The 14,028-nt window shown below is 41.6% G+C and overlaps 1 protein-coding gene and 1 long non-coding RNA gene across 7 annotated transcripts in view; one reads left to right on the top strand and one right to left on the bottom strand.

Annotated features, from left to right (window-relative positions):
- Positions 1 to 3,734, bottom strand: part of LOC143769867 (uncharacterized) — a 39,369-nt gene extending 35,635 nt beyond the window's left edge. Inside the window, exons 1-2 of one of the 2 annotated variants that reach the window (XR_013214499.1) lie at positions 3,403 to 3,734; positions 3,249 to 3,372 (exon numbers count right to left, since the gene is read on the bottom strand). This is a non-coding gene — a long non-coding RNA (uncharacterized LOC143769867). Of the gene's footprint in view, positions 1 to 3,248 lie in introns of both variants that reach the window. The other variant, XR_013214498.1, reaches the window with a different exon arrangement.
- Positions 1 to 14,028, top strand: part of PRKG1 (protein kinase cGMP-dependent 1) — a 1,588,699-nt gene that overhangs the window by 1,428,487 nt on the left and 146,184 nt on the right. For all 5 annotated transcript variants that reach the window (XM_077258875.1, XM_077258877.1, XM_077258873.1 and 2 more), the window contains exon 7: positions 2,314 to 2,408. In XM_077258875.1, the coding sequence (XP_077114990.1) occupies positions 2,314 to 2,408 (95 nt within the window). The remainder of the gene's footprint in view (positions 1 to 2,313; positions 2,409 to 14,028) is intronic.

The raw sequence follows: 14,028 nt of genomic DNA, 5'->3' as shown, positions 1-14,028 counted from the left end.
CCCCTGGAGTTTCTGAGCCAGTTGGTATCCTCAAAGAGGGGGTAATTTTGTCTGCCATTTCCCCAGATTTGCGACGGGTGTTACAGGAATTTCAGGCGGATAGACCTGACCGTTGTCCATCAGAGAGACTGTTTGTCCCAGATAGATGGACCAGCAGAGTTATTTCCGAGGTCCATTCTTCAGTGTTGGCGGGTCATCCTGGGATTTTTGGTACCAGAGATTTGGTGGCTAGATCCTTCTGGTGGCCTTCCTTGTCGTGGGATGTGCGTTCCTTTGTGCAGTCCTGTGGGATTTGTGCTCGGGCTAAGCCTTGCTGTTCTCATGCCAGTGGTTTGCTTTTGCCTTTGCCGGTTCCTAAGGGGCCTGTTGCACTGTTATGATCCTAGTGGCTTAGGATCACAAATCTAACCAGCTAAGTAGAAAATAATAGGACGAGCTCTGGGGATGTGGTAACTGGACTAACCACAAACCTGATCCTAACCGCACACACTATAGGCAGCCGTGGAACGTTTCCTGAAATCCTAGACGTCTCTTCACAGCCTGAGAAACTGACTACCCTTAAAGAGAAAGTAAAGACCTCACTTGCCTCAGAGAAATCCCCCAGAGATATAGATGCCCCCCACAAATAATAACGGTGAGTTAAGAGGAAAAGACAAACGCAGAGATGAAACAGGTTAAGCAAATGAGGCCCGCTAACGCTAGATAGCAGAAAATAGCAAGGGATCTGTGCGGTCAGTAAAAAACCCTATGCAAAAATATCCACGCAGAGAATGCGAGAACCCCCACACCAACTAACGATGTGGGGGGAGCAACTCAGCACCCCAGAGCACCAGCAAGCAGGGAAATCACATATTAGCAAGCTGGACAAAAACTCATCATATACTAGGAAACATCTTGAACACAGATGAGCAAAAATAAGCAAACAGAACTATGCTTCTCTTGGAGAGACTGATAACGGATGTAGACAGGAGCAATCAGAATAGCACTGAATACAACGGCAACAGGCAAGGAATGAAGGACCAGGTGGATTAAATAGGAAACCTAACTAGCAGATGACGAGACAGCTGATCCTGCCAGAAACCTGCAAAATAACAAAAAGAGCCACCAGGAGGAGCCCAAAGAGAGAACTCACACAGTACCACTCATGACCACAGGAGGGAGCCCGGAAACAGAGTTCACAACACAAAGGCAACCATCAGTAACACACTACGCTGCCAGAGACTCATATCCTGCAGTGCCAGATGTGTCCCCCTGCTTAAGCCAGTACATGTCCTGGCCTATTTGAAGTTTGCTGAAGTTTGCTAGAGAGCACTTGGATTATCCAGAGTATTGGGAGAATGTCATATGGTCTGATGAAACCAAAGTAGAACTGTTTGGTAGAAACAAAACTTGTCGTGTTTGGAGAAGACAGAATGCTGAGTTGCATCCAATAAACACCATACCTACTGTGAAGAATGGAGGTGGCAACATCATGCTTTGGGGCTGTTTTTCTGCAAAGGACCAGGACGACTGATCCGTGTACAAGAAAGAATGAATGGGGCCATGTATCGTGAGATTTTGAGGGCAAACCTCCTTCCATCAGCAAGGGCATTGAAGATGAAACATGGATGGGTCTTTCAGCATGATAATGATCCCTAGCACACCACCATGGCAATGAAGGAGTGGCTTCGTGAGAATCATATGAAGGTCCTGGAGTGGCCTAGCCAGTCTCCAGATCTCAACCCCATAGAAATCCTTTGGAGGGAGATGAAAGTCTGTGTTGCCCAGCTACAGGCTCAAAACATCACTGCTTCAAAGGAGATATACATGGAGGAATGGGCCAACATACCACCAACAGTGTGTGCCAACCTTGTGAAGACTAAAAGAAAACGTTTGACCTCTGTAATTGCCAACAAACGATATATGACAAAACACTGAGATGAACTTTTGTTAATGACCAAATCCTTTTTTTCCACCATAATTTGCAAAATAAATCTTGCCAAATCAGACAAGGGGATTTTCAGGATTTCTTTTCTCATTTTGACTCTCATATAGTTGTGGTCTACCTATGATGTCAATTACAAACCTCTCTCATCTTTTTAAGTGTGAGAACTTGCACAATTGGTGGCTGACTAAATACTTTGTTTTCCCTACTGTACTCCTTCCATGCATGGAAATGTATGGTTGTTCTTGAATTAACAGAATACAGTCAATTTTGGAGGTTTTGACAACCACTCAATCTTCATTGCCAGTAAATTCTACCTTCTATCAGTCAATTTCCTACTGGCTTTTATGTGAACAGAGTTGAAGAAAACAAATGCTTCTCTTTGACAGGTGAATGTAACAAGAGAAGATACGCCGGGTGAAGATCCAATATTTCTTCGCACTTTAGGAAAAGGTGACTGGTTTGGAGAGAAGGCTCTTCAAGGGTAAGATTTACCAATGCTCAAATTTCTCCATCTATTTGATATGACTTAAAGGGACATCCTACAGAAAACACTTAAGGTCCACAGAACAAATAAGTAAATAAAATTTCTTATTTCTGCTGTTAGGCCTTATATTTACAGCGATAATGTCACTGCCTAGGGAGGGTTAATAGATACAATAATGTCACTGTATAGAGATAATATATGCTATGGTGACACTGTATAGGGATAATAGATAGTGATGTCACAGTATAATACACATGATGTTACTGTATAAGTATAAAAGTTCACACAGGACTTTTTTGCTGCGTATTTTTGCTGCGTATTTTTATGCTAATTTAGGTGCGTTTTTTTGGTGCGTATTTGGTGCGTTTTTTGGGTAAGTTCACACAGGACTTTTTTGCTGCGTATTTTTGCTGCGTATTTTATGCCATTTTCAGCTGCTTACAGATGCGTTTTTTGTGTGGTTTTGGTGCGTTTTTTTGTCTATTTGTGCATGATAATAAAGTTGAGTGACCCCAGTGGAGCTTAGCATCGCCTTCATCCCAGCGGGGGAACAATTTACGGCGAATTACATGCCATGCATCGGCCTTTTTTTGACGATCACTGTAGTTTGGGCAAGCTACATCCCAAATTACAGGCATTGCTTCCACCTTGGAAAAATAAATGAAAAAGTAATTACCAAATGCAAGATGAAATGAAGCCAACATTCATGACAAGGAAGATACAAACATACACATGCAGAACACATGAACATGTACATAACAGCACATGAGCATCGCAAAGTGTACCATTGCAAACAATCGGATAGATAGATATATCACAAATTAAAAAAAATATTACCTCCATAATTAGTTGGGAAACATTAATGCTCAGCCTCCTATACCAAGACATGGCTAACACCTCACTACCAGAAACTCCCTCACAATAGATCACAATCAGGACACCTCACAATGGCTCTTCACACCTCACAATGGCTCACAATGGCTCTTCACACCTCACTACCAGGAACTCCCTCACAATAGATCACAATCAGGACACCTCACAATGGCTCTTCACACCTCACAATGGCTCTTCACACCTCACAATGGCTCACAATGGCTCTTCACACCTCACTACCAGGAACTCCCTCACAATAGATCACAATCAGGACACCTCACAATGGTTCTTCACACCTCACAATGGCTCACAATGGCTCTTCACACCTCACTAACCACACCCCTAAGCTCTTGGCTGTGAGATCACTTCCTGCTGGCCATGATTTTTCTGCACAAAAAACGCAGCAAATAATGCTACATGCGTTTTTGCAGCGTTTTTTCCATCACCCATTCAAGTCAATGGGTAAAAAAACGCTGCAAAAACGCACCAAAAACGCTGAAAGAAGTGACATGCCCTATGTACAAAAAAACGCAGCAAAGCAGAAAATACTGATCAAACAAAAACCCAATGTGTGTGCATGAGATTTCTGAAATCTCATAGGCTTTGCTGGTACTGTAAAAAGCAGCTGAAAATTAGCATAAAAAAATGCAGCAAAAATACGCAGCAAAAATGCGCAGCAAAAAAGTCCTGTGTGAACGTACCCTAATAGATACAGTGATGTCATGGTTTAATGCAATAATGATGTCACTGTGTACATATTAGAGGTATAGTAATGTCAGGGCACAAAGTAATAAAAGCTTATGAATAAACACTTTTAACCATTCCTTTAGGGGCTCTCCAGTCCTAGAGCCCAGACTCTCCCCATGGCTAGACTCTGTGTTCTTTATGTCTTTATGTGTATGGACATATTAAGGATACATGTGCTCTGGATGCCAGAAAGGAATTCTTCTTTTTAAAACTGCAAAGCATTTTCCCATTTTTCACTGTTGGCAGGAAAAATACTCTATAAAAGTCCAAGCTATAAGTGATGTCTAAGCATTAGGCAGTCCTTCAGCAGTCCTTCATTTACTGATCTGACAAGCAGAAATTCTTCAACATGGAATGCAACAAGTGTGTGTGATACCCTGTATTAAAATATGAATAAGCCATTTAATAGAACCACTTTACCAGGAAGGTAAAATATCAGAAATCCTGTGTTAGCAACATTTGAAGATAGCTGTGCCCCATAATTTACAATAAACGGTAATACGGTCCATCCAGTTTCAGAATGTGGTAATTTTAATATTCTTCACAAGTTTTGTTTATTTGATATTTTCCTTTTTTGAATTGTTTTCTGCTTGGATCAATAGATGGCTTTTAGGAGAACATAATTTAACATTTGTGTCACCGGGCCTGAGCGCCTGAGCGAACAGTTGTGTGGAGCAATATACGGGAGCATGAAACAATTGCTTGCCTGATTGAATCTCGCTTCTCGAGTCCCAGAGTTGATGAAGTATACCAAGTTTGTGGGTTTATCAAGCAAAATAAATGTTAAAAGTTTACTTTCTAATGCACCCTATTTGGAGTTAAAAAAAACAAATTCTTTGCAGTTTGATAAAATACAAGGAACATAAAACCAAAGTCAAAAGAAGATAGGAAATTATCAAACTATATAAAACCTTAGCTTTATTTCCTTTCTCTTATAGAATGAAACACACTTATCTTTCATATGCATGAATTGTTATCTCACCCACATCAGATCCTGCCTCGCACACCAGGGGGAATATCATAGAAACTGGATTATAATCTTGGGAAAAACTTGAAGTACCGCAATCCCTCCCCGCAGTGGCCACAGGCTATAACGTGACTGCTACACCAGAGTCCTGCTAGTCTTTTTGCTCAACTCTTCTATTTTTGCATGTGGAGCGGCCCCCAAACGCAGGGCAGTGGGGTACTCGGTACCGGGAACCTCGGTCTCGGTTCTAGGGGTGTCACTGTGGACCGACCCGGTCCGTGGCCCTGCTAAGGGGCGCCCAAATAAAGGTGTAGGTGAGAGTTTGTCAAGTGTTCGTGACGCCACCTGTGGTATTCGGTCAGGGTGACCGACGCTGCTAGGGGTCCGCTGGGGTGATGAAATGGCAGCTAGATATTGTAACTTCCCACAGGTGAAGTATGTCCCCAGGGCTTCCCTTGATGAGTAGATGGTAATGGTGTAGGTCGTAGTAAATGACGAGGACACAGGGTTGCAGTCTTTTTACCTCTTTACTGAAGGCTTCGGTATCCGCAATGCAGAGCACTGCTAACAGGGCTGGCTGAGTCCGGCCGGTCCGAAGGCACATCCAGAGTTCCCTTTGCAGGTGGAAATCAGTAGCCTTCCTACTAGCGCCAGTGTGTTGTAGTACCTCCCTGCTGAGCACCACGGGATAGTCCTCACAACTGTCGTGTATGTTTCTGTTCTTTCTTTCCGTCCCCCAGATGGTTTGGAAAGGACGCACCCGTATGACGGGGTAGGCCTGGAGTTATTTTATAGGGACCCTAGAGGCCCCTCTCCCACAATTGCCTCCGTTGTCTTCATTAGGTGTAAAAGGTGAGACAGCCAACCTAGAGTTAACTGCTCTGCCGTAGTTCAAAGTAATGCGTAGAGCCTATTACTTCCTCGGCGTTCCGGCCGCCGGCTATGCGCCTCAGAAGGATGTTGCTGATCTTGGGGCACGACTCCTCCTGGTTCTATCTCCTTTGTGCTGTGATCTCGTTTCTCACTTCTCCACAATATACTTCGCTTCGTGTCCTTTCTTAGGATGCTGCCGCAATGAGGTGCAGGCACGGCTCTGTAACGATCTGTCTCGTGCTAGGCCACTGCCAGGATCCCACCCCTGACAGGGACCTCCCTGAGTCTTCCCAAGTAACGCTCTCTCTCACTAGATGTTACCTGGGCAAAACCCAGTCAGCTTCTCCCTAACTTCCTATCCGACTCCCAGTTTTACCAGAGTGTGAGGAGTGGCCTAATACATAGAACCTTTTGCTCCCCCTGGTGGCCGGAGTGTGAAGTGTAGTGTGTGACTGTGATACCTGGTCAGGTGAACTCCTTTAGTGCCATCAGACGTACCATCACTCCCCCCTGTGGCAGAGCGACAATACTGCAATGACCAGGACTCTGGGGCGCTGCACATGGTTAACTACTTAAAGGGAATCTGTCACCACATTTGACCTATCTAAACTATTAGTATGGGCATACAGGTTATAGACTGCTGAGAACAGCCCACCCTGTGGGTCTCATATCAGCTGTGCTGTTGTTGAGAAATCATCTTTTATCTCTTTATGTAAGTGACCTCTTCCAGGCTCTGGGGCAGATGATGCCTGGAAGATAATTCTGCCTTCAGAGCTTATTTTATGTACATGGGGGAATTACCAGTGTTAAAATTGTGATGTGTAATGGTTACCAGTGTTACCAAAGACCAGTGTGATGTGTGATGGTTACCAGTGTTACCAGTGTGATGTGTAATGGATACCAGTATTACCAGTGTGATGTGTAATAGTTACTATTGTTACCAGTGTGATGTGTAATGGTTACCAGTGTTACCAGTGTTACCAGTGTGATGTGTAATGGTTACCAGTGTTGCCAGTGCGATGGTTACCAGTGTTACCAGTGTGATGTGTAATGGTTACCAGTGTGATGTGTAATAGGTACTATTGTTACCAGTGTGATGTGTAATGGTTACCAGTGTTACCAGTGTGATGTGTGATGGTTACCAGTGTTACCAGTGTGATGTGTGATGGTTACCAGTGTTACCAGTGTGATGTGTGATGGTTACCAGTGTTACCAGTGTGATGTGTAATGGTTACCAGTGTTACCAGTGTGATGTGTAATAGTTACTATTGTTACCAGTGTGATGTGTAATGGTTACCAGTGTTACCAGTGTGATGTGTAATGGTTACCAGTGTGATGTGTAATGGTTACTATTGTTACCAGTGTGATGTGTGATGGTTACCAGTGTTACCAGCGTGATGTGTAATGGCTACTAGTGTTACCAGTGTGATGGTTACCAGTGTTACCATTGTGATGTGTGATGGTTACTATTGTTACCAGTGTGATGGTTACCAGTGTAACCAGTGTGATGTGTAATGGTTACTATTGTTACCAGTGTGATGTGTAATGGTTACCAGTGTTACCAGTGTGATGTGTAATGTGTAAAAGTTACTAGTGTTACCAGTGTGATGTGTGATGGCCGCTCTGTTCTCTTTCCTGATCTCACTGCAGAGCTGTGTGTAATTATAACTGACACATCTGTAGGTTCCTCTCAGCTTCAGCTTCCATCCCACAGGCAGACAGGGTTGTAATATTGTTGCAATATAGCAGAGCTCAAGAGTTACAACAAATGTGTTTGCAAGAAGACAATTTTCATTTCTCCTGTTCAGTGTTAGTTACTTGTCTCACACTGGTAACTCCTCCTTCATGTAAAATAAGCTCTGGGGGCAGAGTTATCTTCCCTTAACCTGGAACAGGTCATTTACATATAAGAAAAATATGGATTTCTTTCTGGAATAAGACATCACATCGCAGATATCAATATATAATTTAATTCAGCTTCCTATGACCTACCTGCCCTTGTAGACTGCTTAGGTGGGACGATCCTACTGACAGATTCCCTTTACGCATTCTATTTTGGCATTTACGGTACCTGCAAAAGCTTTCTGGGTGATCCCTAACATTGAAGTGATTTAGGCTCACCGCAGTGATCCACATCTCCTTCCCTGTGTTCATGCCATCTACAGACACCACTCAAGAGGAGAGGGAAGTGGTTGTGGATCACTGTAGAGATCCACAAACGCTTCAAAATTAGGGATCAACCAGATAGTGTGCACCAGCTTTAGAATACACTTTGTCATGTCTGCTTTTGTTTAGAAAGGTAAACCAACAACTTTTAAAGGGGATGGTCGGAATTATAAAAAAAAGCCTGCTTTCTTTCAGAAACAGCACCACCTCTAACTATGGGTTGTGCACGGCATTGTAACTCAGCTCCATTCACTTCAATGGGATTGAGTTCCAATACTGGACATAACCCATGGTCATTGATGATTCTTTTTCTGAAAACAAGCAGCCATATTTTTATAATCCTGGGCAACCTCTTTTAGCTGGTTACAGGGTGATTGGTAACTGAGACCCCCAGCATTCAGCTCTCATTGGTAGTGAACCACACAAGTGTTTAGTTTCTTCTGTAAGGTTAGTTAGGTGTTTCACAGATCCAATTGAAATTAATGGGTGGTATGTGTAGTAGACCTCCAAAGCAAGGGACCTTGTTAGCGGTCAACTCGCTGACTAACATATAAAAGTCTTGAACAGGGGATCCTGCAGTCCCCCTTTTCACCCCATCAATTAGCTTAGAATTTACCAATAACGTAATTTAAAATGGGTTTTCTAATCCAGATCTCAATTTGTGTGCGTGCCGCCTCTGGAGGCTCTTTTCTTGGAGTCCACCGCATAGAAGAGTATGGAAAGTGCTTGGCTGTCACAAAATGTCTGTGGAGCCTCCGCACCGCTGAACACCTCGTCATACCAGCCATGGGCCCACAGCCATGGCACAACTCTTGCCTCTGCTTCCAGAAGTTTCAACAGCAGCAACCCTGGGATCCCGCTCCACCGCAACCGGTAGTCTCCACCGCAGCTACAATTCGGATTATAAGACACATCCCCATTTTCCCCAAAAATTTTGGTGAAAAAAAGTGCATCTTAAAATCCGAAAAATATGGTATAAAGAGTAGGTCTGATGCATATGTTTGTCAGCTTAAACAGTTGTCCTGAGTGTGAAAATAAAAGGCTGCAGAAAATGTAGACAAAAAATAAATATTACCCATTAAATCTCCGGCCGCTCAAATACGGTTACGCTTGAATTCCCCCACCAGTGTACATGCCGTCGGCATTATTCATGTGACCATTGTAGCCAATCATTATCTGCATTAATGATGCCAATAACTATAGCATTTATTCTCTTGAAACTACGCAATATCATCTGTCAGTTATTAAATTTAAAAAAATCCCCAAAAAATAGATTTTTCTGTATAATAAATTCATAGTTCAGGATTTCAGGCAGATTAAATTGCACATTTAGAATTTTTAGTCGTTGCCATAATATAACCCAAGTGAGAAACCAGATTGTCATTTCAGCAATGAAAAGGGCTGTTACTGGATCATTAGTCAGGAGTTTGTCTAATATAACTGAAGGAACTCTTTCATCTTTGTAAATGAGTTGGCACAATCAACAAGGGAAAGTTAGAAGAAAAAATTGCCAAGAATTGAGAACTTGTTATTTTTCTGTACAAGCTATAGTGATACAAAAAGACGTTTGTTAGTAATTTGGACTGGTTGACTTGCCTTGAAAATTATTATGCAAATGATGTAACATGATTATAGGGAATAATGACTTCCTTTCCTGTGTAGAGCAATTAATGGGTACAATGAGGGAATAATCACATATCTATAATTGGCATTCAGTTGATATTTTAGCTTTTTTTCTTTTTTTTTTTACTAAATCTGAGAACCTGACCAGTAAGACTGTGGCTCTTTCTACAATGAAGCAGGGACTTTATAACTGTTCATCAATCTATACAAAGCATTCTGAATTGCCAATTATATTGACATGTTTAAAGTTTTGGTCTGGGTGCTGAGACCCCTACTGATCACTAAAATGGAAGGGCAGAAGCAATCAGTCTATGGGCCCAATTCATTAAGACTGACGCTGTGTAAGCCAGTCTTAATGATGGGCATCCTGCCCATGATGTGCCTAATTCATTAATTAATTAAGCGTATCTTTCAACCAGAAATATTACTCCAGTCAGGGAATGTCATAATGTGTGCTACAACTCTTCATAAATTTGTCAGGCAAGCGTCGATACTCTCCCTCTTTCCCCAACTCTCTCGACATTGGTGGAGCTGACCAAAACAGGCATGTAAACACTGAGGCCCCGATTGATCATTGCCTCAGCTTCTGTTTTTTGACTAGTTTTTGCGCCTTAACTTTGGTTCCAACCAATTCATTATTCTATTTTTGAGTCTATTTGATATGTGCTTGCATGTTTTTTTTAACTTATTTTCTGCTTTGCGGATGGAGTTTAGCGATTGTAGATGTTTTTTGTCTAATTCTTCAATTGCAACTTTTTAAAGTCACAAAATGTGGGTCGACTCCAGTACCCCCATGATATTTTTGTTCATAAGCTAGTATTTGTGTGCAATTTATGTAATAGGTATTGTCATGATCCGTTCCAGGGTTTAATCCTGTCTGCCCTTTTTCCAGGCAGATGATATCAAGGGTTAACTTTGCTCTGCCTCATTCTGGGGTCAGGTTTGCTAGTTAGCTCCCATGCATCCTGATGGTGATGTCAGATATAGTTCTGCCTTTGGTGTGTGAACCTGACTCAGGTAGCTCTTGAGTTGTCCTGCTGTGATCCCTGACTTGCCCCATGTCTGTTTACTCCCTCTGTCTGCCCTTTTCCCAGTGTTTCCCTGTGTTTCAGTTTTTGATTCTCTGGCTTCTGACTTGGCTTGTATTCAGACTCTCTTCTGCCTTCTGACTTTGTCTTATCCGATTCTGACCATTGCTGAACCTCCTGGCTTGCTCCTGACCATGTGTATTGCTGATCCTTTCAGTACTTCTGCCTATTGTTGTTTTTTTGACTCGGCTTGTTTGACCACTCTCTCGCCACTTGGTGGCACTTTTGCTGCTGCTCTGTGGTGCTTCTCTGTGTGCGCAGTCTCACTTCCCTCTCAAGCTTCCTCTGGTGGAGGTTGCTTTATACTGCACTGCAGAAGCATTATTATTATTATTATTATTATTATTTATTGTTATAGCGCCATTTATTCCATGGCACTTTACAAGTGAGGAGGGGTATACATAATAAAAACAAGTACAATAATCTTGAACAATACAAGTCATAACTGGTACAGGAGGAGTGAGGACCCTGCCCGCGAGGGCTCACAATCTACAAGGGATGGGTGAGAATACAGTAGGTGAGGATAGAGCTGATCGTGCAGCGGTTGGTTGATCGGTGGTTACTGCAGGTTGTAGGCTTGTCGGAAGAGGTGGGTCTTCAGGCTCTTTTTGAAGGTTTCGATGGTAGGCGAGAGTCTGATGTGTTGTGGTAGAGGGTTCCAGAGTAGGGGTGATACGCGAGAGAAATCTTGTATACGATTGTGGGAAGAGGAGATAAGAGGGGAGTAGAGAAGGAGATCTTGTGAGGATCGGAGGTTGCGTGTAGGAAAGTACCGGGAGATGAGGTCACAGATGTAAGGAGGAGACAGGTTGTGGATGGCTTTGTACGTCATGGCATGACAGGTATGTTGTGAAATGTATGACTTTTGGCACCAAAAAGTTGCAAAAACAATTCAAGACAGAAAAAAAGACCATTTTTGATTTTATGCTTAATTCATGAATCGGGTGCCCCATATTGAAGAATTTGGCACCAATAACACCTACTAATACCACAAGACAAAAAAGGAAAGTTACACCCTTGCATGGCCCATGTACAATGACACATGATTGCAAAAAGTATTTTCTACAGAACTACGGGTTATCCACTAGTATCAGTGTTTGACCAACATCTATGTCCCGTGGTTCCACCATAAAATGTTGTCTCTAAAAGAGAGCAGTGATTTTCACTGTTTGTTATATTAGTATTCAGAGGGAAGATGAAGCAAACATAATTTCTACACTGAACACATTTGGTTCAGTAAATCGGTGTAATGATCTCAGCTGTAAATACTGAACTCAATGCTATAAGGTGAATGTCTGTGATCAAGAAAAAAAATTGCTTAATATTCTAAGTAAATGTTGAATCTCTGAAGTCACATTACAGTGAAAATCCCATCTTCAAAGCCAAAAATAAATATTGTGTGTAGCAAAAAAAATTATGCATTTTACACGTGTTTGAAGCCTTGCATTGAAGAGGATGATGTAAGGGAGACACATGTGGATTTTAATTGCCTCTAGTCAATAGGACAAGGTGTGCCAGGAGGACAAATAAGCCAGATGCTTCAGTTATTGTTCTGTTTTCCACCTGGATTGTCATCTTTATTTGCAATTAGTTTCCAATTTTTCTGTTATTTCGGCTTTAATTGGATCTCAATTACACCTTAGTATAGCATCATGTCCTTTTGTGAATGCAGGACAATTACCCAATGATGAGGTTGGCATTTTAGGAAATAAATTAGAAGATAATATATTGTTCACTTGTTACTAAGAAGTTTGAAAAGTTTGTCCTTGGTCTGTGTCACTGTGTGGCAGTGTGACTTGAATTTCCCTGATACTGGAAGTATTATGAGACTTTTTGCTTTTGTTTTACACATTTATGGACCGGCAAAAAGTATTAATGTCTTCCTCGTTCTGATCTTCCATCAATTGGTCAGAGCAAAGATTGACTATAAAGAGTGTTGCTCATGAAGGCTTTTAATTTTATTCGTTACCATGTAGTTCTTAATTTATTGACATCCATGGTTATCAATACCATGGAGGAAAAGAAGAACAGAAAAATCAATTTTGGAACAACTCAAGTCATAGTAACATAGTAGCATAGTTTTTAAGGTTGAAGAAAGGCTTTAAGTCCATCTAGTTCAACCCATAGCCTAACCTAACATGCCCTGACATGTTGATCCAGAGGAAGGCAAAAAAAAAAACCCATGTGGCAAACAGTAAGCTCCATATTGGGGAAAGAAAATTCCTTCATGACTCCACATACGGCAATCAGACTAGTTCCCTGGATCAACGCCCTATCATGGAATCTAGTATATGTAACCTGTAACATTAGACTTTTCAAGAAAGGCATCCAGTCCCTTCTAAAGTCAGACATGTCACTTGAAGCAAGGATTACCAAGCTACGACTTGCCTACTTTGGACACATCATCAAAAAGAGCAATCACTGGAGAAGGACATCATGGTCGGAAGAGTAGAAGGAACAGTGCAAAGAGGAAGACCTGCAACCTGATGGCTTGATACTATCAAGACAACAGTGGAGAAGATCCTGGTGAACCTATTTAGGTTTTCACAAAATCAATCTTCCTACAGATTGTTCACCCATTAAGTCACTATGGCTCGAGATGGAGCTGAAAGCCGTTAAATATTATAATAATAATAATAATAGTTCTTAATTTTTCCTCTGATGGCACTATAGAGTAATGACATTCATGCTGTCAGGTGAAGGTCCAATCAGCAGAACTTCGAATGATCAGTTTTATTTCTGGGACTTTTATTTATCCAAAGCGATGTGCCAAACCAGTTTTTTTCTTCGAGACGTATTTTCTCTGTTCGTAAATTTAATTTTTAGAATCCGGTGCCCTCTTGATTCTAGGATTGTAAACTTATCAGGTTATTACAGTACCAAATTTGATTATTATTATTATTATTATTAACTTGATAATGTAGCTCAAAATAATATGACTCTTTTTTTATTGAATCTGCTTCCTGCAATTCTAAACCATGAAGTGGAAAATAAGATAATATATTGGAACACCTCTGTGCTGAAAAAACATTCAGTGACAGCAGGAAACTTACCTTAACTTTTTCAGGCATTTCAGCTGCCAAATCATAAAATGCCTTACTAAGAAGTCTATTGGCAAAACAAAGATGCATGAAAACAGTAACAATACCACATGACACAGCCTACAGGTGCCATTACTAAGGCATGTCGTAATGATAAGTAGCATACACATTATTTTTTGGAATGAAGGGGCCACAGTAAAAGTTCTACAGTTTCTCAGTGATTTATTACACCATGATAT

The sequence above is a fragment of the Ranitomeya variabilis genome, chromosome 4, assembly GCF_051348905.1.
Source record: "Ranitomeya variabilis isolate aRanVar5 chromosome 4, aRanVar5.hap1, whole genome shotgun sequence".
Taxonomy (NCBI): Eukaryota; Metazoa; Chordata; class Amphibia; order Anura; family Dendrobatidae; genus Ranitomeya; species Ranitomeya variabilis.
This window is presented reverse-complemented; position numbering and strand designations above follow the sequence as displayed.